The sequence below is a fragment of the Centropristis striata genome, chromosome 1 (assembly GCF_030273125.1).
Source record: "Centropristis striata isolate RG_2023a ecotype Rhode Island chromosome 1, C.striata_1.0, whole genome shotgun sequence".
NCBI lineage: Eukaryota > Metazoa > Chordata > Actinopteri > Perciformes > Serranidae > Centropristis > Centropristis striata.
This window is the reverse complement of record NC_081517.1, coordinates 3,564,237-3,589,111: the sequence shown is the minus strand read 5'-3', so window position 1 is coordinate 3,589,111 and position 24,875 is coordinate 3,564,237. Positions and strand designations below refer to the sequence as shown.

The window sequence follows — 24,875 nt, the reverse complement described above, 5'->3', positions numbered from 1 at the left end:
AAAGACACAAAATGACCAGAAAATGACCAAAAAAGACACAAAATGACCAGAAAAGACAGAAAATGACCAAAAAAGACACAAATTGACCACAAAATGATAAAAAAAAGACAGAAAATGGCCAAAAAAAACAGAAAATGACCAAAAAAAAGACAGAAAATGACCAAAAAAGACAGAAAATGACCAGAAAAGACAGAAAATGACCAAAAAAGACACACAATGACCAAAAAAAAGACACAAAATGACCCAAAAAAGACACAAAATGACCAAAAAAGACACAAAATGACAAACAAAAAACCCCCCACAAAATGACCAAAAAAAGACATTAAGTGACCAAAAACACATTCACACATGCACACTTTAACACAGTGGAGACAGAGCTGACTTGGCGACCCCCAGAAACCATTTCGCGACCCCAATTGGGTCCCGACCCCAAGGTTGAGAACTGTTTGTGTACGGGACAGGCATGCCGGTGGAAGAACAGACAACTCAGACAGATTTGGTTTCCTGCCGACAGGGCTTTATATGGATAGCATTACGAATCCAGACAGGATCTAAATCAAACAACTGTCCCTTTTGATACAGTCTAACAGTATATTAAAGTTTGATTACAAAGACACTTGGGCAATCATTGGGTGCAAAATACCAGATGGTGACGAGACGAGATGAGGAGCGGACTATAGAGTGCTCTATAAAGTCAAAAACAAATCTAAATGTTCGTCATTGAAAAACAGTCAAGTCCCAGTTGAGTTGATGTGATTGACTTCCATTTCTCAGAACTTTAATCCTCATTATTCAGAGGGAATTTTCTTGGAAAACAATTAAAAAAAGGTATAATCCATTTAGGATTTCTTTCATTTATTTATATATGTCAAATGTGATTAATAAAGCCATCGGTGTGAAGACCGATCGGCCCCGTGAACATTACTTAACCAGCATTAGAAGTTCCATTATAATTTATTAATGAGAAAATTCTAGGCATGTCATTTTTAAGCTATAGACAAAGCAAACACATCTTATTTAAACAGCTCTTTCAACCGAGTCGGATGCAGTAGACACACATTTTTTAGGACGAACGAACAAAAAGAAAACAAAAATAATAATTATTATTAGTCTAATCATTCTGCATGTCAGAGGTAATATCAAATATAAAAGAGATAGAGGGGTTGATATTGCTTACATGAGGACAGTCTGGAGCACTGGAGGCGGTTCTTATAAATAACAAGTTAATGGAAATGAGTAGAAATGTCACTCATTAATTAATTAATTAGGAATGTGCTATGTTCCTTCCCCTCCTTCATCTTCTTGTATGGATATGTCACACATGACTCCAGAAAGGTCACAATCAAGCAAACATACAGTGGACTCTCTGGGTTTGGCTCCTTTTACAAACAAAATGGAGAAATGTGAATGGATCCCTTGTCAGATGGGGAATGTCGGATCACTCCTCGTCGCTTCGTGGTGGAATAGAGACTTTGACTTTATGCAGAGCTGGAGACGGCCAGTTTCTTCAAGTGGTCCATGAAGACCTGCAGGCTGACGTCATCAGTGAGGATCGGGGCTCCCGACTCCTGCAGACAAAATAACAAGAACAAGTGGCGTCAGTATTTAGTCTTTTTTTTCATTTTATTGGGAAAATATTTTATTCACAAGCAAAAATTTCAGCCTCCAAGCCGACCTTTCCTCATTTTTTTGGTTGAATTTAATTCACTTTATAAATCCTTAGCCCTGGTTAAAAACAAAAAAAAAATAGACAATTTTTAGATTACTAAGAAAAGATATTTGATGTACTCTCTGGCATTTTATGACATAATTATATTAGTATTTATTTATTTTGAAATTTTGTACGCAAAATAAGAAGAACAAGTGTCGTCAGTATTTAGTCATTTTTTTCATTTTATTGGGAAAATGTTTTATTCATAAGCAAAAATGTTCAGCCTCCAAGCCAACTTTTCCTCTTTTTTTTGGTTGAATTTAATTCACTTTATAAATCCTTAGCCCTGGTTAAAAATAAAAAAAATAGACAATTTTTAGATTACTAAGAAAATATATTTGATGTACTCTCTGGCATTTTATGACAATGATGTTGTATTAGGTATTAGTATTTATTTATTTAGTAATTTTTTGGGAAAATATTTTATTCATAAGCAAAAATTTTCAGCCTCCAAGCTAACCTTTCCTCATTTTTTTGGGTTGAATTTAATTCACTTTATAAATCCTTAGCCCTGGTTAAAAATAAAAAGAATACACAATTTTTAGATTATGAGAATATATTTGATGTACTCTCTGGCATTTTATTACATAATTATATTGTATTAGTATTTATTTATTTAGTAATTTTTTTCATTTTATTGGGAAAATATTTTATTCATAAGCAAAAAATGTTCAGCCTCCAAGCCAACCTTTCCTCATTTTTTGGTTGAATTTAAAAAGAATACACACTTTTTAGATTACCAAGAAAAGATATTTGATGTACTCTCTGGCATTTTATGACAATTATATCGTATTAGATATTAGTATTTATTTATTTATTTATTTTGTAATTTTTTTCATTTTATTGGGAAAATATTTTATTCACAAGCAAAAATTTCAGCCTCCAAGCCAACCTTTCCTCATTTTTTTGGTTGAATTTAATCCACTTTATAAATCCTTAGCCCTGGTTAAAAATAAAAAAAATACACAATTTTTAGATTATTATGAAAATATATTTGATATACTGTAATTATATTGTATTAGATATTAGTATTAGTATTAGAACGCACTCTCATCCACTTTAAAAACTTATTTTCAGGAACCCCAGAATAATATAAAGGGAACACCTTATACCCCATGTGCCTTATTATGTTATTATTTTATTTTTATATATATATTTAATTCTTCAGATACTTTTACTGACATTTTTCTTTGTATGTCTTGTTTATATACTGAATGTTTGTATTTCCTTCATTGTTAATAGGGATCTGAAAAAATAAAAATAAAGCAAACAGGTTTTAAGATTATCTTATGCAAGGCCTTGTGCTCTTGATAATCTCTTTTTCAGACTGACTGTTTGTAAAAACTGCAGGTTCAGGGTTCAGTTCTTGGTTTACTTTGGGAATAAGAGATTTATGCTATTTTCAGCTTTCAATCTTCCACACTTTATATCAGAGGTTAGCAAATCCAGGACCTGTGTTTGCTGACAGTTTGACTTTCTTTTCTTTTTTTTGAGTTGTCAGCACAGCTTGTTGTTCACCCAGAAGTTCACACAATCCTGGGCTTTAAAGTAAGGAGGCCCCTTTCTTCCAATGGGACAATAAAGAAAACTTTAAAGTCACTTAATCAAAATAATGTCTCTGTGTTTAAAAGTAATGACTTAGTTTCTTAACAATATCGGAAAAATTCTCACAATAACGAGTTAGTTTGACTTTATTATTTCATTATTTTGAGATATTAAGTGATTTTGAGAAAGTGTGTACTCGTTTTTAAATATCAAGTCATTATTTCAAGATGAGAAAGCCAATATTTTAAGTAGGGGTGCACAGATTTACTTAACTTTTACATCAAACCAATCTTATCTAGGGATCTTATCTACCTCCACAAAGGTCTGAAAGTATTTATTTTAAGTTCAATATTTTATTAACTACCTCAGACATTGTGATTTCCTTTATTTGTTAAAGAAAAATACTGCTATGGTATTGCTTTTCAATAAAATAAGACTCAGACATTGAAGGTGTATGCTGTGAGTCGTAAAAAAAATCGGGAGGTCAGGCTTTTTAAAAATCGGTGAACGGACAGAAAATTGCAATCAGTGCACCACTAATTTTAATCTTTTGAAACAAGAAAGTCATTATTTTGAAAGTTTGTAATTATTTTTAATATAAGAATGTCTTTTTTAAAGACGTTAAATCATTATTTTGAGAAAGTTTCTCATGAGGACTACCAGAATGCTTCTTTTTCATCACAAAGCCAACTCGAGCCTGTATATTAAGGTCTTGATTTGGACACAAGGACATTTCTGAAACTTGAATGAACCGTTTTATATTAATATGCTCTTATGAAAGCTCTGCAGGTGCTTGTAAATATGCTCAGCCTGCTGAAGCTGCATGAGGAGAAGACTAATAAGGGAGTCTGCTTGTTCTAGTAAGAGGTTAAAAAAAAACAGAGTAAGTGGTGTGTTGTGGTCCAGTACCTGTCCCCAGGCGTAGAGGTTGTTGTGGGTCTGTGAGGGGTTGACCTTAGAGAGCAGGAAACGAGCCTGGGAGCCTCCGTGCTCCGTGTCGACGTAGCGCGGCATGGGGAAACGTGTCTGGAGGATCTCCTGGGCGTCATCCAGAGGAGCCTGCAGCAGCTGTTTGAAGTTCTCGTACTCGGCCATTTCCTGGTAGCCGGCCTTCCGCCACTGGGCGATGGTCTGGGGGAAAATAACAACGTTAAGAAAAGCCTGAATCAGCCAATATGTTAAAATATTATATATAAAAAGATAAGATATTTCTGAAACTGTTCTGTTGAACAGAAGTGGTGATATGGAGGAGGCAGTGGGAGAATAAGAAAATTAAAAATGACGTTTTGGCTGGGGAGAGGGACGCCTGGAATGCCGTGCTTAGCATGTTGCCCCCGCGACCCGGCCTCAGATAAGTGGACGAGAATGGCTGGATGGATGGATTATTTGTTGTTGGGAATGTACACTGTAACCTTCACTAAGAATATTATCTATTGATTTTATAAAAATTTCAAATTGTATTTATTAGTTGTTGGGTTTTTTTGCTATCTACATTTAGTCCTCGCAGTATTATTAATATTTTAAATATTATTTTCTTAATTATACATTACTGTCATATGTTCTTGATGTTTTAAGTATTGGATGTTGGATGTATTAAAACAAAAAAAACCCCCAATAATTATATGTTTAAAAAATATATTCAGGGTTTGTACACTCTAGCAGTGGTCAAATTCAAGCATTTTTCAAAGACTTTCAAGGTAAATTTTCAAGCTTTTCCAGTATCTTACACCTGTTGTAAACTGCCTGTTTTAGATGAGTACTAACATACTAAAAGCCCCCTTTTAGTATGCAAGTACTCATCACTTAACCATAGCAACAGAGATGGTATTACACTTTTAGGAGGAACGGTCTTCATTTCAGATAGGCTACTCTTTATTTTTACACTGAACATGTGATTATCTATAGTCTATAGATGGATATAGTCAGATTGAAAGAGAAATACAGTAAGAATTTCAAGCATTTACAAGCACTTTATCCAAAATCCAAGCACTTTTTAAACCTCGAAAATACATTTAAATTCAAGCATTTTCAAGGATTTCAAGCACCCGTACAAACCCCGTATATATATATATATATATATATATATAATAAAGAGATGGATGACAGGTGGAGATTTTCAGAACCAAAGTTCTCTAGTGATTCATCTCAGTGAATCAAACTGTCTCACCTCTCCGTGGTAGATAACCAGCTGGAAGAAAGTGTCCATCAGCAGGATTCGATCTGGCAGGATGCTGCTGCTGTCCAGGAGAACGGGCTGTGAAAAACATCCAGAATAAAATCAGCAATCAAGAAACCCCGAGGCTTCTAGGAAACCCCCGATGCTGCCATAACAGTGATTAGAATAAGGCTGTGAGGGTGTGAGGCTGACCTCTGGTGGTCCGTGGAAGGAGTAGGAGTAGAGGATGGGCTGGATCATGATGAGGGACTGGGTCAGGTCCTGCCTGACGAAGTGGTGTCTGTAGTAGGAGGACTCATCGGGGCTGTTGTTGAACACCTGCAGGAAGGGCGACCGCCGCAGGTGGAACATGAACTGCAGGTGGAAGAGAGGAAGAGTCAGCTTGTTGAGAAGGAAATAGTCCAGGGGTCTCAAACTCACGGGCCAATTGCGGCCCTTGTGGTGATATTTTGTGGCCCCCACCTTGTTATGAAAGTTTAATGTGAGTTTTATATGAATGGCACTTTACCGTGTTGTGTGTGGAAGGTCCCTTTAATTACTTTTTTTGGTAATTTTGTGCCTTTTTTTGTCATTTTGTTTCTTTAAGTAACTTAATTTTTTTTCCGTCATTTTGTGTCTTTTTTTGGGTAATTTTATGTCTTTTTGTAATTTTGTGTCTTTTTTTGGTCATTTTGTTTCTTTTTTAAGTAATTTAATTTTTTTCCATCATTTTGTGTCTTTTTTTGGTAATTTTGTGTCTTTTTTTAATAATTTTGTCTTTTTTTGGTCATTTTGCGTTTAAAAAAAAAAGAAGTATTTTTGTATCTTTTTTTGGTCATTTTGTGTCTTTTTTAAGTAATTTAGTTTTTTTCCATGTCATCTTGTGTCTTTTTTTTGTAATTTTGTGCCTTTTTTTGGTCTTTTTGATACTGCCTCCAGCGGCCAACTGCCTCCTAATGGCTGAGTGCATGAAAAAGCATCAAAGCAAAGCTTGTTTATTAAAAATAAATAAATAAAAAGTGCCAGGGGAGGATTTCAAACCCAAACCCCCTGACAGAGACCCGTGCTAAATATGCTATTAATTCTCTCTCTTGTAGGAGCAGTTTATGTTTATAAATTATAAATAATTCCAACACTTAAGTGAGTGAATGATGGAAGATGATCCAGCTGTTTTATTAACTCTACCCAATGTAACCAAAGCATTTACAACTAAAATGCAGTAAAACTTCTATTTTAATCTGTCATATAGTAGTATCAGGTGCCAAGTTAATTTAATTAACAAGTCAGTTAATTTGAAAATAATGAAAGATGAATTATGGGCCATTAATGTTTGTGTTCATTAACTGGCCTCGTGTCATTTTTCATAAATGGCCCCTGGACAAAACAAGTCAAGCATCCCTGATTGAGTGGATACTAAATTTTAAATAAGTGCTCTGCAGACAGAGTGCAGATCTACTTTAGCAAACAGACACACAGGCCTGTCACCATAATTACTATATTGACTTATTGTTCAATATAGAAAAATTACAATAGTTTTTTCTGCTTTTTTGTGTTTAAAGTAATGCTGTAAATGTTTGACAGGCAGCACGAATTGTGAAAAAATAAACTATATTTCCCAAGCAGCCATTCCAGCTTTTAGTCATTTTGTGTCTTTTTGTGTCTTTTTTGGGTCATTTGGTGTCTTTTTTTCGTCCTTTAGTCCAACATAAAATGTGATTTTGAATCTTTTTTTTAACTTTCAAAACACTATCATGCTCAATAAAGAATTTTAAATGTTGCAAATGTGCATTAATTTCAGAGTACACTGAGACATTAAACTGCATCATTTTCAATTAAATTCTGGAAAAGTTGGTTGTGTTCTAAAACTTTTGACCAGTAGTGTACATCTGTCAACCACTAATGAGAATCGATGAAGTCACATTTTAATGAGAGAAATAAAAGATCGGAAAACTAAATAAAGGTTATTTCTTCCTAGATTGACATTCATGTATGTCCAGTGGGAGGCAGGTTTACCTGTGGGTAGAGGGACAGAGACTCTGACAGTTTGAAGGATGTCGGGTCGTCTTTGTTGAACTGGCCGAACTTCTGACACTGAAAGCGAAGAACAGGAAACAGTTCAAACGCCGGACGTAATCTTACATAACCTGCTGCATCATATGTGAGCGATTACACAATCTGAACAATGCCAACTATTCATTGTTATCTTGACAAAGCGCAGGTACGGGGGCGGGGCTCACCAGGCGGATGAGCTGCCGGTCCAGCCAACGCAGGACGTCCGGCCCCTCCTCCGACTCGGCCCTGAAGACCCCCAGACGAGCCATGAGCACCGCCGACGCTTCCTGGTCGAACGAGGACTCGATGTGCTGGATTTGGGACTGTGCATCTGCCCAGCTAGGGTGAGGACAGAAAAAAAAAGAGAGAGGGAGAGAGAAAAAGAGAGGAAGGGAGGACAGCAGGTGAGCATGGGTGTGGTGTGAATGACGCACATACACACACACAGACAGATCTCTGAGGCGTCACCGCAAATAGCAGGAATGTAAACATCCTTTTCCAGTGAGGCTTGTGTTGATTCAAGCTGTCAATTAGCAGCTTGACAAAATGCCAGGCTTATATCACAAACACATAACTTCTTTGAATCATTTCTTAAAACCCATTTTTATAGACTTAGTTTTATGTAATGCTTTCTATCTCACCACTCTTTTTTAATTCTTCACGTTTTTTACTCTTTTTACCTTTTATTTTCTGTGTATCTTGTATCTGAAAATGTCTTGTGATTGTGCCTGCTCTGTCGCTTATTGTTTTTCTTTTAACGTAAGAAGTGTTTTTAGCCTTATAGCATCATTCTCGTTGTGATAAACTGCTCTCTGTCCAAGCACTTTGTAAACTGCTGTTTCTAAAAAGGTAAAAAGTCTCGTTGAGATTAAAAAAAATCTCTTTTCCAAGAGAGACTTGGCCAAAAAAGTTACCAGGAGATGTCTAAAGCCTGAGCAACCAAGAAATGAGGACTGGATCAACATTATACAAGAAATCTACGAAATGGAAAAAGTGACTTTTCAACTAAAATTGCAAATGGACTTATTTTACAAAACTTGGTCAAAATGGGCAGAATATGTTAAGCCTTCAAGTTCTGACTTTAAGTAAAACTGTAACTAACAATGACTGATGCAAATAATGATGCGAGGAGAAAATGATGATGCTGTGTGATATAGGTACCCCCCACCCCAACTGTTCCTGTTCTTTGTTCTGTATAAAATGTTAAAAAATTCCTCAATAAAAAGTGAATTTAAAAAAAAAAAAAAAAAGAAAAGAAAAAGTGGCAAGTTACAACATCTAAACACAGTTAATATAAACAATTAAATACAATTAAATACAAATACAGCCACCACAACATCAGGGAAAGAGCCTCAAATAGAGACTCATACGAAGCAGTCACATGGCTATATTATTATATACATATTATTACATGTAGGTGCATGAAAGGAATATTCACTGGACCCGAATAATAATGAATAATAATGTTTCAGGTCGTCAGTTTTAAGGCGTCTTACTTCCTGACGATGGTAGTGACCCGTATCCTCCTCTGAGTGTTGGAGTGCTGGTACTGGGTTACGAACTGGATGGCCCCTCTTCCGCCCTGGGGGACTGGTGCATTGTGCTACACACACACACACACACACACACAAACACACAAACAGTAGAGACAGTAAGACGACTATTGTCAATCACTTCTCTCTTTGCTTGAGCCAAACAAAAAGCCTTCTGCTCCAAGACAAACACCACAAACAGCCATTGTTTAAAGAGTTTCCCTACACAAAGCCTTCATCACATCACTAGTATTCACTTTCTTGATGTAATTAGCGACTTTACTTTCATCAGCTTGCAGCAAAACTCAAGCTAAGGTTACAGGAAGTGTTTTTTTTTTTTTACCTGATTCACCACTTCAAAATAAAGGCCCAAAGTGGTGGAGGGGTTGATACCACACACTTTCCACTGGCTCGTGCCACCGATACCCATCTCCTACACAGAGACACAGAGAAGATATTGTGATGAATGGCGGTAAACAGCAGCTCTCGGGTTGCAGTTCAGATGTGAGGAGGAAAGAATGTGAATGTGGGGAGGAGACTCACGTTCTCTGAAACACAGGGACCCTTAGAGTTGAGAGAAACACACGGCCCGATGGCCCCGCAGATCTTCAATTCCCTTGATGTCTATAGAGAAAGAAAAACATACAATGTCAGTATGCAAGTATATATTAAATTTATGCTTTGTAAGGAGTGATAGCAAGGTTTTAGTAACCCTCTGGAGTCCATCTATTTATTCAAAATACACGTTTTATTTACAGTAATAACTTTATATATATATGATATGTAGACAAGCTGAGAAAGCCAGTTGAAAGTTCAATCATAGGAGCTTTCACAGTGTGACATTTATGTTTCTAGACCATTTTAAAATTGTGAATTTTCTTTCTACAGTGAAAACTATTACGGTTTTTGAAAACTATTACGGTTTTTAATGTAAATGCAAATAGATTGTTTTGTAGTTTTATTAATTATTATTTTTTCTGCTGTTTTTGTGTGTATAAATGGTAAAAAAAATAAAAATAAAAATCGTACATTTCCAGAGACTCCTGTGTCTTTTGTTCGTATTTTGGGTTCCTGGCAGCTTTATACTTTGTTAATTAAAATAAAATGAAAAAACTGACTGATAGCCAAGTTTGTGTACCGAAATCTCCTGGACTTCAGAGGTTTAATCAGGGCAAAAACACAGCCAACAATGATGTTTAATTTCTTTACCTTGACCTCCATGACGCCTCCGAAGGCCATGCGGAAGTCTCCGTTGTAATCTTTGCTGAAGACTCTCTGGAAGGTCTGCTTGAACAGGGAGGTGTTGAAGGAGTCTCCCATCACAATGTGCCCCCTGATAATAAATCACAACAAACTGGTTAGAATTTTTAGTATCCTGGAAACAGAGATTTTCAGATTCAAGAACTTTATTGTGATTATGCAAGCAGAAAAGCAGAGATGCAAAATGTATTTTTTTTCAAAAGTTCAAACTATGAGCAATATGAACTATAATGCATTGGTAAATGCAAGTAGCCAAATAAAAAAACACACACCATTGCACTAAATATTGATTGAAATGGTTAGTAATGGAGTTATTAATGAAATATAAACAATATTTATTGGGATTTTTTGTACACTTTTGGATAATGAAACATGCCCCGAGTCAAACTGACCCAAGACCATTATTGCTGTTTCTGAGAAACGAACGTACCGGGAGGGTTAAGAAAAAAATTAAAAATTAAAAAATAATAAAATAAATGCAACTAGCCAGTGTGCGAAGCATCAGCAGCAGCAAAAGACAAGTAACACTGACTTTTAGGTCTTCATTAAATGTAAGCCATAATCATTATAATTAGAAGAAATTAAATAAATGAAGCCATGAAATGTTTCATTCTGTGTGTAATGGATCTATATAATGTGTTATTTCCACTTTTTGAGTTGAATTACAGACAAAAATCCACTTTTCTATGATGTTATTATTTATCGAGATGCACCTGTGTAAGCAATATGAAGTATAATGCACAAATGAATAAATGTAACTAAACAGTGTGAAAAGCATCAGTCAAGTAAAGGTTTATGTGAAGAGAATCACACATCCTTAATATCTGGGCCCTGAACCAATGAATGAAACAGTCAGTGTTGACGTACCCGGTGAGGTTAGATAAGCACTTCATCTCCAGCAGTCCCGTCTGGTCCAAAGCACAGGCGTAGATATCAATACAGTGGCCGTTCACTGCTGAGCGGTTGGCCATGGCTTCATAGTACTGAAACAAAAAAACAGACATTAAAACATAACCTAAATATGTTGAGCGCTCAATGTATTAGAACATGGGTCTCAAACTTGAGGCCCGCGGGCCAATTGCGGCCTTCGTGCCGATATTTTGTGGCCCCCACCTTGATATGAAAGTTTAATGAGTTTTATATGAATGTCTCTTTACCGTGTTGTGTGTGGAAGGTCCCTTTAATTTCTTTTTTTGGTCATTTTGTGTCTTGTTTTGGAAATTTTGTGCCTTTCTTAAATAATTTTGTGTCTTTTTTGGTAATTCTGTGTCTTTTGGGTCATTTTGTGTCTTTTAAAAAAAATAATTTTGTGTCTTTTTTGTCATTTTCTGTCTTTTTTTATAGTAATTTAGTGTTTTTTCAGTCATTTTGAGTCTTTTTTTGGTCATTTTGTGTCTTTTTTAAGTAATTTAGTTTTTTTCTGTCATTTTGTGTATTTTTTTTAGTAATTGTGTGTCTTTTTTGGTAATTCTGTGTCTTTTGGGTAATTTTATGTCTTTTTTTAAATAATTGTGTCTTTTTTTAAAAAGTAATTTTGATTTTTTTCTGTCATTTTGTGTCTTTTTAAAGTAATTTAGTGTCTTTTTAAAGTAATTTAATGTCTTTTTTAAAATATATATATATTTTTTCTGTCATTTTGTGTATTTTTTTGTAATTTTGTGTCTTTTTTTTGGTAATTTTGTGTCTTTTTTTGGTCATTTTGTGTCTTTTTTAAGTAATTTTGTGTTTTTTCCGTCATTTTGTGTATTTTTTTTTGTAATTTTATGGTTTTTTTTGGTCATTTTGATACTGCCTCCAGTTTGAGACCCCTGTATTAGACATTTGTGAATGTGAGGGTTTTGTAGTGTCTTCATGCGGTCGCTCACCTTCGTGGCTTTCTTCAGATGGCGAGCGTTGTCTTTCTGGATGTCGTGCCAGGAGCGGATGGGGGTCTTCAGCTCGTCTCCCACCACCATGCCTGGGCCCTGGGTGGGGGGCCCTCCGATGAACAGCATCACACGAGCCCCGGTGTTGGGGAACGTACCCTGGAGATAAAGACAGGAAGGGTTTGGTTTCAGTGAACGGGGTACAGTACTGCAATATTTAACACCACAATATTGTTATTTGACTTTGACTTAGTAGTTTTGTTTTGATCAATAAATATACAGTCATGGAAAAAAATATTAGACCCTTAGACCCTTGTTTTCTTCACGTTATTGTTCATTTTTAATGCCTGGTACAACTAATATAACAAATATAATAACAAAAATAGCTCATAAAAGTTTCATTTAATAGCGGATATCTAGACATTTTCCATGGTTTTCTTGATAATGACTTTGGTTATTATCAAGAAAACCATGGAAAATGTCTAGATATCAGCTCTTAAATTAAACTCTAATAAGCTATTTTTGTTGTTTTCATTATACTTGCCCAAACAAATGTACCTTTAGTTGCACCAGGCATTAAAATTAACAAGAAATTCAAGAAAAAGGGTGGTCTCATAATTTTTTCCATGACTGTATAAAGCATGTACATTTCCAGAGTAAGAGATCAACAGGACTTAATCTTAATTCAGTACAATATATTAAAAGATAAATAGATATTAAATTATTTTATTAGCGACTATGTTGGGATTTTTGCTAGGATCTGTAGCAAAATAAAAGATGTTCTCTTCAGTCTGTAGGATATGATGTAGAGGCCAGTCACCGGATTTTAATCTAAAATAGTTAATTTGAAACACATTTCACCTTTTACAATTACTGTGCCTAAACCTGCAGCAAGCCATCTTGTGATAAAAATTAAATGTTGATTAATTATTCACCCCTATGAGTATATCACTCCTGATTGAGAGCTTTTAAGGAGTCACTTTCAGCAAAGGTGCCAACACTTAAAACAAAGTCCACAGTCCAGGAGTCTGGGAAAGTCAGACGTTTGGAAGAAGGCCACATATTCACAAAGCCACTGAATGAGCTTCATGACGACAAGTTCTACATGAACGGTGATTCATTTATACTGGGACAAAGTGTACTCATTCAGTATTCAGTGAACAATCAAACAGTAAGCCAACAGACGCTGGATGCTAAACACTTTTTAACTTTCTGCTCTAAATGTTTAAAAAAAAAAAAAACTGTTAACCCTGGGTTTTTTTATTTTTATTTTTTTTATTTTTATTTTTTTAAAAATTAATTTATTTTATTTATTTATTAATTAATTTATTTTTATTTTATTTATTTATTTTTATTTTTTCCTGTCTGTTTTTGGTGTCTGTCTCAGTTGTTTGTAAGTGTCTGTACTATATGTTGAAAAATTAAAAATTAAATAAATACTTTAATAAAAAAAAATAAAAAAAATAAATAAAAAAAACTGTTTATCAATTCAAATGCCTCTTTATAAAATCAGTGAATCTGGAGTCATGGAGTGAAAGAGCCAAAGTTATTCTAATCAAGCCTCATCTCCTCAGTTTGTGAAATTGGAGAAGGTTAGGTGCTCCATACATGGTTCTCTTGCAAAGTTTGATAAAACTTGCGGTCCATTTTTTGCACATGTTGAGGGATTGATTTTTACGGCTATTCCTGAGGAGCCACCCTGATTGTCTACTAGTTGTGAGCTTTTCTTGTGTGATTTTGTAGCATGCTGGGAATGTTTTTGATTTATCTCTGCTTAAGTGAACATATTATTAGACTTTTATTTAGCAGTGGGTGACCTATTTGTGTTTTTGTTTTGTTCTGTGTATTTGTTGTTCGCTTCCATTTTTATTTATTTATTTATTTATTTATTTATTTATTTATTTATTTATTTTTGTAATTCTTCTTACTATTAGTTATTCCTTATCTGATTTCATTTTATTTTATGTATTATTTTTATTATTATTATTTATTTATTTTTTACTTGTTATTTTGACTCTCGTAATGTCATCTCTTGATTTTGTTATGTCACTGAAAAATCAATAAACAAATGTTAAAAAAAAAAAAAAAAAAAAAGCCTCATCTCCTATCTGTTGAAGGAGAGTACAACAGGGGGAATGATCTGTTGCATGGGTTATGTAACCAGGCAGATTAGCAGAAGAGAGGATAATAACGGTGGAGGGAAAAGACAGAAGGCAAACAGGGAACTAGCCTTTGAACTGGCAGAGCACACTGTTCCTGCACAAGATAGTCATCTGCTAGTGTGTGTTTCTGAACAGTAACATGTGGCACAATCATCTCCAAGAGACTAAAGTTCAGGTCGCTGTGAAGCATCTCAATAAATGACTAATGATGAATTCAACTGAATGCAGGGTGTAACTCTTTGGATTTGATCCGTGTTAACTCTCTGTACTCGCAGCAGTTAAATGCTTGTTTTTCTTTCCATGTTTTTTTTATGTTTTTGTAATTCCAACTTGTCTGCATTGCATTTTACTTTGCTTTGTTGTTTTATTGTAATTTTTTTTTATCTGTCATCCACGTTCCATGTTTTTATCTCTTGTCTGTAAAGCACTTTGTAACTTTGTTAAGAAAAGTGCTATACAAATAAAGTTTATTATTATATTATTATTAATAAAGGAATACATCAATACAGCAATTTTTAAAGGGCCCACTTGTGTTATCAAAAGGGAAAAACAAAAATGGATACTTGTGTGCTTTTAAAAAAAAAATTAATTTTTTTTTTTTTTTTTTACAGGATCCCATTAGTGCAGACCGTTTTTTATGGTGACACTTTAAATGAGACATATAGAATAAAGTAATTTTGATGAAATATCACTATTTTATGGTTAGATTGACACACATGATTCTTCAAAAAACTGTTGTATTGTGAAAATCTGACCATATTTTCTGTTCTTAGAGTTTCGGCCTATGATAACTGGTGTCATTTTTGCAATTTTTAGGATACAACATGCCTTTAAAATCTGCAGGTGGGTTCTGGGGTTCCACATGTATAAAGGTACAGCGTACTCTATGTCCGACATTATTTGTATCTACTGAATGTACAAGCCCAATTTCCAGTTAAAACAGAATGTGGTCATTTTCTGATCATATATATTTAATTGAAAACTGCACAAAGCCAATGCAATTATAGTTCAAAATGATAAACTTTTGTTTTTTTGTACAGGTGCATCTCAATAAATTAGAATATGATGGAAAAGTCAATTTCTAGTAGTTCAAGTCAAACAATCCCAACCAAGTATTGAGTCATATAGATGGACATACTTTTCAGAGGCAACATTTACATATTAAACATACTTTTTAAAATTGGTCTTTTGTAATATTTTTTGAGACACTGAATTTTAGGTCTTCATTAAATGTAAGCCATAATCATTATAATTAGAAGAAATTAAATAAATTAAGACATGAAATGTTTCATTCTGTGTGTAATGGATCTATATAATGTGTTATTTCCACTTTTTGAATTGAATTACTGACATAAATAAAACATTTCTATGATATTCTAATTTATTGAGATGCACCTGCAAATATTTTCACTCTGAATCTGTTTTTATTTACGTTTCACACAGCATTGCCATTTTTATTTTTTTTTAAGTGGGGTTGTACAACAGTATGTCAGTTCTGCATGTGTGTGTATTGTACCTCCAGCAGACCAACAGCAACAGACAGAGCGACGCCGGTGGAGCGGAGGGGCCGTTTGCCCTGAGGGACGGGCCAGGGGTCCCTCTGAAGCTCACCCAGCAAGTCGGTCAGATTCATATCGACTCTGTGAACGGGCTGAAGGAACCTGAAGAAGAACACAAACACATCTTAGACCAGCGGTCGGCAACCTGAGGCCCCAGAGCCACATGTGGCTCTTTGGCCCCTCTCCAGTGGCTCCCTGTTGCTTTGACAAAAAAAAAAAAGATATGGAATTTGTCTACAATTTAATCCACATCATTGTAGTGATTCTTACATTATCCAATTGTAAAAATATGTACCCTATACTGACCTACAAAGCAAAAAGGCAGTAACTGCATTTTTGGTCAAAAATGAGTTATTATCATTTTCATGACTTTCAAGGCATCCTTTGTTATGTGAAAAAACATCTTATCTCAAATGTGTGTCATTTTGGAGAAAAATGGTAGTCGGCACTAAACGGCTGGATTACAGGATAACTTTAAAGTCATTTTTCTCAGTTCTGCACTCTGCGTAGTTACTGCCTTTTTGCTTTGTAGGGCCTATAATAGACAGGAAATTTTTATTTTTGTCGACTGAAATGTGCATCAAAGCCTATGACTTATACATTTTTGCCAAAACTAGCTACAACAGAAGAGACATGTGTTTACATTAACTGCCAGTACTTCACTCTGAGTGATTTGCAGTAAGAAACTGGTAAATTACGTTCATTATAAGGCTTAAAGATGCGGCTCCAGAGGGACTTTTCTTTCCGTTTTTTGGCCAAAAATGGCTCTTTTCATGGAAAAGGTTGCCGACCCCGTCTTAGACAAACGAAGCAAACAAAATCCATTTACTAACAAAGACAAGTGGGAAGTGAACAGCCTACGGTTAATACCTGCAAGAGGCTGCAGCGTCCTGAGGAGCCGCTGGGCGACCTTGTTGTCCTGCTGCCGCCGGCTTCATTAAACCCAGCATCTCCTGAAAAAAACACAGAAAAGAGAAACAGTTATTACACTTGACTTTTCCTGTGTTTACACCAAGGTTATAATAGTTTTGTATTTTTCATTAGTTTTAGTTTTAATTTCGTTGGGAATTTTTGTTTTCAAATTCAGTTAGTTTTAGTTAGTTTTTAGAGTCAGTTTTCTAGTTTTAGTTTAGTTTTTAGTTTTTGAAAATGCTTAGTTTTAGTTTTGTTTTTATTAGTTTTAGTGTTAGTTTTAGTTTTTTTGTAATGGGCTATATGTTGGGTGCCAGATTCAAAGTGGTCATAATAAATTTTGCCTTTATTTCCTTTGGTTTATTCATCTCAGCCCCAATAAGGTTATTAACTCTTTTGAATTTTGGTTGGAGTGTAAACATCCCAGTCTCAGTAAACATATTCACCATGTGTTGCATGTTCCAATAGAAACACTGAATTATGAATGAAAAAAGTTGACAAAAACTAAGGACATTTTCACTATAATTTCAGTTAGTTTTAGTTAGTTTTGTAACCTCACAATACAGTTTCAGTTTTTTTTTAAAACTCTAGTTTTTATTTTTATTTCAGTTAACGAAAAATGTTTTTTCAATTCTAGTTTTCGTCATTTCGTTAGTTTTCGTTAACTATAATAACCTTGGTTTACACATGAATCTCCTCATTCGTGTCTTTTCTACAGAGCCTTTGGCCCCACCCACCTGGATCTGTTTGGACGACAGGTCCTTGGTGCCCCTGAACACGTAGCTCTTGGCGATCCCCTCGCAGCTGAGCTCGTGAACCTGAACCATGCGTCCGAATGTGATGAGGCCCACCAGGGCGTTGGGCGGCAGCAGGCTGAGGGACATCTGCAGGGACTCTTTGAGGGCCTGGAGGTCCTCTTCTTCCAAACACGTGTCCACTACGTACAGGAAGATCAGAGGGGCCGCCGGTCCACGCTGTGAAGAAGAAGAGGAAGAGGAGGATTAACCCATTGACGCCTGAAACGCCTGTAAAACCTCTGGGCGGTTTTAAAATAAGCCCCTAAAACCTGAAGTTTTTCTGGAAATTCAACAGAAGTGTGAACGCTTCTACTAAATAATAGATTTTTCAGCCTCTGTAGCAGATAGAAATGAAATTCAAAAAGTATTTGAGAGCTTATACAAATACTACAAAACGACGTATCCGCTTTCCAGGCTTCAATGGGTTAAACTGGTGAAATTCCTCCCTACACACGTTAACACATACAGTCATGGAAAAAAATTATTAGACCCTTGTTTTCTTCAATTTCTTGTTCATTTTAATACCTGGTACAACTAAAGGTACTTGCTTGGACAAATAATAACAAAAATAGCTGATAAGAGTTTAATTTAAGAGCTGATATCTAGATATTTTCCATGGTTTTCTGGATAATTACCAAACTCATTATCAAGAAAACCATGGAAAATGTCTAGATATCAGCTATTAAATGAAACTATTATGAGCTATTTTTGTTGTTATTATTATATTTGTCCAAACAAATGTACCTTTAGTTGTACCAGGCATTAAAATGAACAAGAAATTGAAGAAAACAATGAGTGGTCTAATACTTTGACTGTATATCATGACTGTACACTGAGTAGCAGGCACTGTTGATATTTATATCTTTATTTGTTTATTTTGTCTGCAGATTGAAGAAAAATGCATTGTTTGGTTGTTGTTTGTTCAACGGGTTTCTAGAATACAAGCAGCAACACGGCTCATATTACTTTTGAAAAACCTTATGAATTATTCATAAAGCCACACTTGTTGGCTACAATAGCAGTCAGGCCTTTGTTGGTTGCAAAGCTAAGCAGGTTAATGTATAATTTCAATAACAAATATTTGCAATAGCTTTTATATGGCTTAACATATCAAAGCACATTCATGATGACGACATTAACCTCTTTCACTAATGTGTCAAATTAGCTGCACCTATTAGATCCCAAGTATAGGACTCAGGACACAAAATGCCAAACCATAAAACAGGTAAATCATGGTTTTCATTGCAAACAAGTGGTAACGAACAACATCGACAAAACCGTTTTTCAAAAGACAGATTTACAGTTAAGCTCTTAAAATGTACAATTTTCAAAAACCGGAAGGAAAAGACTGATTGTTTTTTTGTTATAGACACACACACAAAAAGAAATGAGTAATTGCAAGGGGAAATGAACATGTTAAAGAATTAAGTTCAGAGATAGCAGTACTGATGTTCAACAGCTGCTTGTTGACTGAAGGTGGATCAAAGGGAGCAGGCAAGTCCCAATTATGAAAATCTTCTCAAACATTAAGATAGATTATATGCTTTTTTTTTTGTTTTTTTTTTTAGTAAGTTTTCTAATTAGTTTTTAGCTCCGAACTGAAAATATGCAGATACGGTTTGAATAAAACTCTGGGTTAATTATGTATTCCTATAAATGTTGAAGCATGGGAAATTATCATTTGGATATGCGAGAGTTGAAGGATGACACTGAACACATTGATCAGAACTGATAAATAAACTCTCCACCTGGCGAGGCCATTATCACAAAGGGTTAATATTCACCTTTGCACAGAACACTAGTACTAGTACGAGTACATACAATCTCCATGCATAGGGCTGAGGTCAGAGTGCGAGCATGTTATGTGTGGTATTTACCTGTACTATGTACTCGATGGTAGAGAACTGTGGCATGAGTTCAGCCGGCTGGTTCACCTCTGATATGCCTGCATAAGAGGGAGGGAACTGCAGAGGGACAGAGAAGAAACACATTAACCACAATAATAAAGGAATGCTGCTACACCACATTCACTTATGCAGCCTCATATGACACTCATACCTTAATATCAAATCAAAGTATGCGGTCAACGTCAGTACTTACAGGGTTCCTCTGGAAGCAGAAGTTGCACGCCCAGATTTTTGCTCTGAAGTCAACTTGACTGTAGAGGGAACAAAACAATTTTAAGTTTGTGTGCAGTTAATTAGCAAGAGATTAACTAAGACTGACAGTAGGTACACCTTCGGTGTATTTGCAGTACCACACCCAGTACTTATAACACATCAGCAATCTTAAATGCTGATGTGTTAAAAAATATTCAAACACAGCCTCACACCCAAATTCATGCAACCTATTTTCTATTGCTTAGAAGTACAAAATGTAATATTTCTGCAATATTATGTCTAAAAACGGCCAGACTAGTTGCATATATTTTGTTAAGTCGTGTTCTCAAATCATCACAAATGTTTCCAACAACCCATAAACCCAGAGAAATCTATAATTTTAAAGACAAACACGCTCGATGGCATCATATGCCCTTTGCACATTTGTCAGAAATTGACTTTTTATCCAATATTTTATGATAAACTTTAACCTTCTTGCTTTATTTTTTTCAATATACTTCAAGCGGATTAAGGATTTTAGTTGCCAGCTGTCTGGATCTTAAGTTCAAACTGGATTGGAGAAACACCGACTAAGGTGGAAGTACTTTATTCAGTGTTTTTACCGTTTTAATCAGCTAATTTGGCTCCATGTAAAAACCTCCTGAACAATGAACACTGAAGGAATTCTAACCTGGAGTGCAATAACTGCAATGAGTTTGAATTTGTCTTTGTTACCGTTTTGATTGAAAAACCCCTAGCAGCAGAATATTACATAATGCATGCTTAAGGAATATTGCAACAAAGCAATGTCAAGAACATAGTCGGCACTAGACACTTGCACAGATGGTTAAACACAATTCCCTTATAAAAGAAAAAAAGGCTAAAATAAACCACAAGCCAAAATAAAAGGCTGAATACTCAAATTCTTGTTTTTTTTGTGCTTTGTGGCTGAAAAATTAAACATTTTCCCATCTGTTAGCATTGTTTTCTATGACTCACCATAGTGGGTTGAGGACTGCCTTGCAGTTGGCCCGGCTGCACAGAACTGGTTCATACTGGACCGGTGGCAGGTCGGGCCTCTCCTTGAGTGGTGTGAAGAGGCAGGAGACCGGGACCACTAGCCTGGTGGCTTCCAGGCGGCTGGAGGGCCAGAGGTTCCAGCTGAATCTCACCCCATCCCTGTCCTCGTTCTGTTGGATGAACTCCTGGTAGGTCGCCATCACCGAGCTTCAGCAGAGAAGAAGCCCAATAGTTCACAGTGAGGTTGGAAGTCCAGTAGAATAACAGGTTATAGTCCAAGTGACACTAGTAGCCTAAATGTGCTGCTGCTTTTCACAAGCTGCAGTGAGCTGCTCTTTATAATGGTGCTCCTTTCTGGTAGTGTAACCTTGTCTGTGTGTTTCACTAGCTGAAGTCAGTCTCTCCTTTATACAGGTGTTCCTTTCTGTCTCATGCTAAAATAAGAAGCAGGTATTGAAAATCATGACGCACAAGTGTGTCATCAGCAAACCTGATAAGCGTGTTTTCATGCGATAGCGAACAGTGCAGAGGAATCTCAGGAGTATTTTTAGGCTACACCTTTGTTGGCATGTGTCAAGGAAACATCAATGACGCCTTTAAGGAAGCGTCAGCAAAGATCCTGTTGTAGCAACTGTAGACTCTTGCCCTCTTTCTCAGAACTATCAAAGGAACGTTGTATTCCCCAAACAAGGCAACAGCATTTCCGCAAGGTAATGAGTAAAGCAGTAATGATTTGTTTACTTATTGATTTAAAAAAAAATATTGCCAACTAGGCATTAATCATAATTGTGTCATGTAAAAATGGCACAAAATGATGTTTAAATATGGAGATAGTTTGCCTTCTCTGTTTTATATCACATTTAACTGAATAGCTTTGTGTTTGGACTATCAAAACAAGACCTTTAAAGGAACTTTTTAACATTTCTGACATTTATCAAACCAAAAGATTTGAGAAAAACAATCATTAGTTATAGCCCTAATCTTTTGTTGTTAGCTGGGCATTAGATTTCAATGCGTACAACAATATCTGTACTTCTGCAGGATGGAAAAACATGTACGGGGCAGATTTTCATTATCTATTAACCACTTAATCCATAGAACCCACGCTGGTGGGACTACACATATTTACAAAACTCCATATTTCACAATCATCTATTTACAGAAAAAATACAACTGTTGTACTGTTTTGAAAACTTGACTTTTCCAGCTTTCAGAATTTGTAAATCAACTGTATGTTCTCCTGTGCAACTATGTCTTATTAGGAAATGTTTAAAAAAAAAAAGAAACATCCATCACAATCATTAACAGCCCCCACGGTGGAGTGTTTTAAGTCTCGTCTTCAGACCTGTTTTTATTCTCTGGCTTTTTAACTTTGCGTGAGTTTTGTGGTCCTCTGTGTCTTTTATTTATTTATTTTACTACGTTTATCTGTTTGATTGTATTGTTTTATTTATAGAATCATTTTAGATATATGTACTTATTTGATTATTTATTGCTGATTGTTATATGGAAATGTTTTATTGTTTTTATGACTCTATGTACAGCACTTTGGAGACGTTTTTGTTGTTTAAATGTGCTATACAAATAAAGTGGATTGGATTGGACAATCTGCAGTAGCCCAATGTGACATCTTCAGATAACCTGCTGTTTTGAATGGCCACATCCCAAAAATCTAGCCCTGTATTTTAATAATCAGTTGATAATTTAAGTAAAATTCCCTAGCTTCTCTACTGAGATTGTTAAGCTGATTTTCTCTGTCTTATGTCTGAAAGCCCTATCTTTGGGTTTTGGAAAACATGAAGACACCACCTTGAGGAGATTAATTAGTAATAAAAATAAACGGCAGTTGCACTAAATCCAATGCTTTTCTTATGTAATACGAGCTTTGCCTGGCCATATCTGACGAAGGTGTGAAATTGATGCTGTTGGGGATGTTTGGTGTTTTCCCGTCCTCTTAGTTTAAAGAAAGGAAAGTACAAGGAAACCCTAAAATGTTGTAAAGTCTTAGATAGAAAATAGGATCTTAGAAACTATTTTGAACTGTTTCTACAGTGGCTACCTTTGATTACCTTTGTTTCATAGCACCTACATTTTTATACTGTATATTCATATTTATTCTGCACTGGAATTCTATTCTACTCCTTCTTTAGACACTTTATATTTTATTGTATTTTTATTGTATTTTTATATTTTATTGCTTGAAGTATGCCTAGGTTGTTCTTTTTACTTAATTGTGTTGTTATTGTCTCTGTGTGTAATGCTGCTGCTACACTGTAATTTCCCAGCTTGGGATAAATAAAGTATATCTATCTATCTATCTATCTAAATAATATGAAGAGGGAGACAGACAGAGAGAGAAAAGTCACAGCCTGGACAAAGACGCTGCCTGCACAAAACAAGTGAAAATAACACCCTTTTTACCACTTATCACTATAAGTACCACCAAATAAAACAACATTGTACATTAAAGTTTGACAGACTTCAGACAAATAATTTAGCAAAGAACAAAAAACATGGCCAAACAAAAAGTGATGACTACTGACAATTAAACTTCAAAAACAAGTGAAAATCACACCCTTTTTACCACATATCACTATAAGTACCACCAAATAATCAGAATAAAAAAATAAAAAAAAGAATTTCCCTTTGGGGATGAATAAAGTAATCTATCTATCTATCTATCTATTAGGGGTGTGCCATATCGTATCGTTCACGATAATATCTGTATTTTTTTTTCATGGTTAAAGAAATGCATATCATGATATTGGCAACGTTCCTACTTCTTGATGTAGTGGTTAAAGTTGTTATAATCACAAAAAGCTACTTACTCCCTCTCGCTAAACACATGCAGCTTTCAAAATAAAAGCACAGTGTGTAAAGAGAATCCACCACAAAATTTTACAAGAAGACTGTCAAAATAAGAGCCTTAAATAAAACATACAAGAACCTTTATTCTCCTTTACAAAATGTCATTAAAATATGCCCCCGGAAGCCCTAAATGGTTATTTTTATTATTTGCTCATACTCAAGAGTTGAGAGTAACTTTTTTGTATTTGACAACTGTTGAGATTTGCACTTCAAACTACATGTTAGATTTTTATTTATTTATACAGACTAAAAATATATATATTTTCCATATCTTTTTAAGTATTTCCTAATATCGTATAGTATAGTATAGTATAGTAAGTATATCGTTATCGCAAAAATAGCCTGAAATATCGTGATATTCTTTTAGGGCCATATTGCCCAGCCCTACTATCTATCATATAGTTCAGGCTACAGGCCACGTATCATCTCTGATGAACCCAAGGTTGGCATTTGACACTTAAAGCATATCTAACGTTACTCAGGAGTGAACTAACATGTTCCTTATAGCGGTGTCTCTCACACAAAACTAGATATAGTGACCACTTTTTCGCAGGAACCCTATAAATGGACATGTTAGCCATCTTTCCGCTGCTCTGTCAGTCAAACCCTGGTAGTTAGCCGGTTGGTTCAACTAGCTAACGGAATGTAGCATTGACCCACTTCCGGTCCCTTCATGAATGGAGGCAGTAGCGGGCCTACTTTCGAGGAAAAAAATTAAAGTCAAGGGCTTACCTTGTGTATCAGGTTGGCCTCGGGTTTGGAAAAGGGCAAATTAATCTGCTGTATTCAGAAGAATTTACAGCATCTGGAGACAGAAGCAGGCGGATGTAGAGGACAGAAAGACGACGGTGATCAGCCGGCTCCTACACTTCACTACACTGACGTGTTACTCTACGTTAGCACGGCTCCTATTGGCTGCTCTGTCCGTGACGTAGCCGGGGCGTGCCCTGCGTACCAGAGCGTAAGAAAAGGGAAAAGAGGACTAGAGAACTCTGGGAAATGGAGTTTATAATATTGTCCTACACAGCAAAGACGTTATCTGCCTTAGTGTCTTGTTGGAGCAGAGACAACTGACTTTTGACGTTTGTGCTATAAAGTGGCACTTGTATTGCTTTATTTTTTTTTGTATTTGTTGTTGCTTTCTCTCATTGTTGTTGTTGATTTATTTTTTGTATTTTTTTAATATTTCTTGGGGAGGTGCTTTTTAATAAGCCCATATAGGTTTTTTAACCTCTCCCGCACTTTTCTTACTCTCTTAATCTTCACTATTCTTGTTTCATTTCTGTTTTTTGTAATTGTCCTTGTTGTCCTTTTTTGTTTATTGTCCTTTCCTATGGT

General features: G+C 35.4%; 1 protein-coding gene across 1 annotated transcript; it reads right to left on the bottom strand.

Moving 5' to 3' along the window:
• Positions 1-495: 495 nt before the first annotated feature.
• sec23b (SEC23 homolog B, coat complex II component) lies at positions 496-24,425 on the bottom strand. Its single transcript, XM_059329056.1, has 19 exons — positions 24,270-24,425; positions 20,649-20,876; positions 19,651-19,708; positions 19,428-19,514; positions 17,491-17,727; positions 16,712-16,794; positions 15,799-15,943; positions 12,121-12,279; positions 11,123-11,238; positions 10,205-10,328; positions 9,539-9,619; positions 9,339-9,428; positions 8,960-9,066; positions 7,649-7,802; positions 7,425-7,502; positions 5,625-5,786; positions 5,424-5,510; positions 4,166-4,387; positions 496-1,568 (listed from the first exon to the last, which is right to left on the bottom strand). The coding sequence occupies exons 2-19, from the start codon at positions 20,867-20,869 to the stop codon at positions 1,479-1,481; spliced, it is 2,301 nt and encodes a 766-aa protein (XP_059185039.1). The 5' UTR covers positions 20,870-20,876; positions 24,270-24,425; the 3' UTR covers positions 496-1,478.
• Positions 24,426-24,875: the final 450 nt, after the last annotated feature.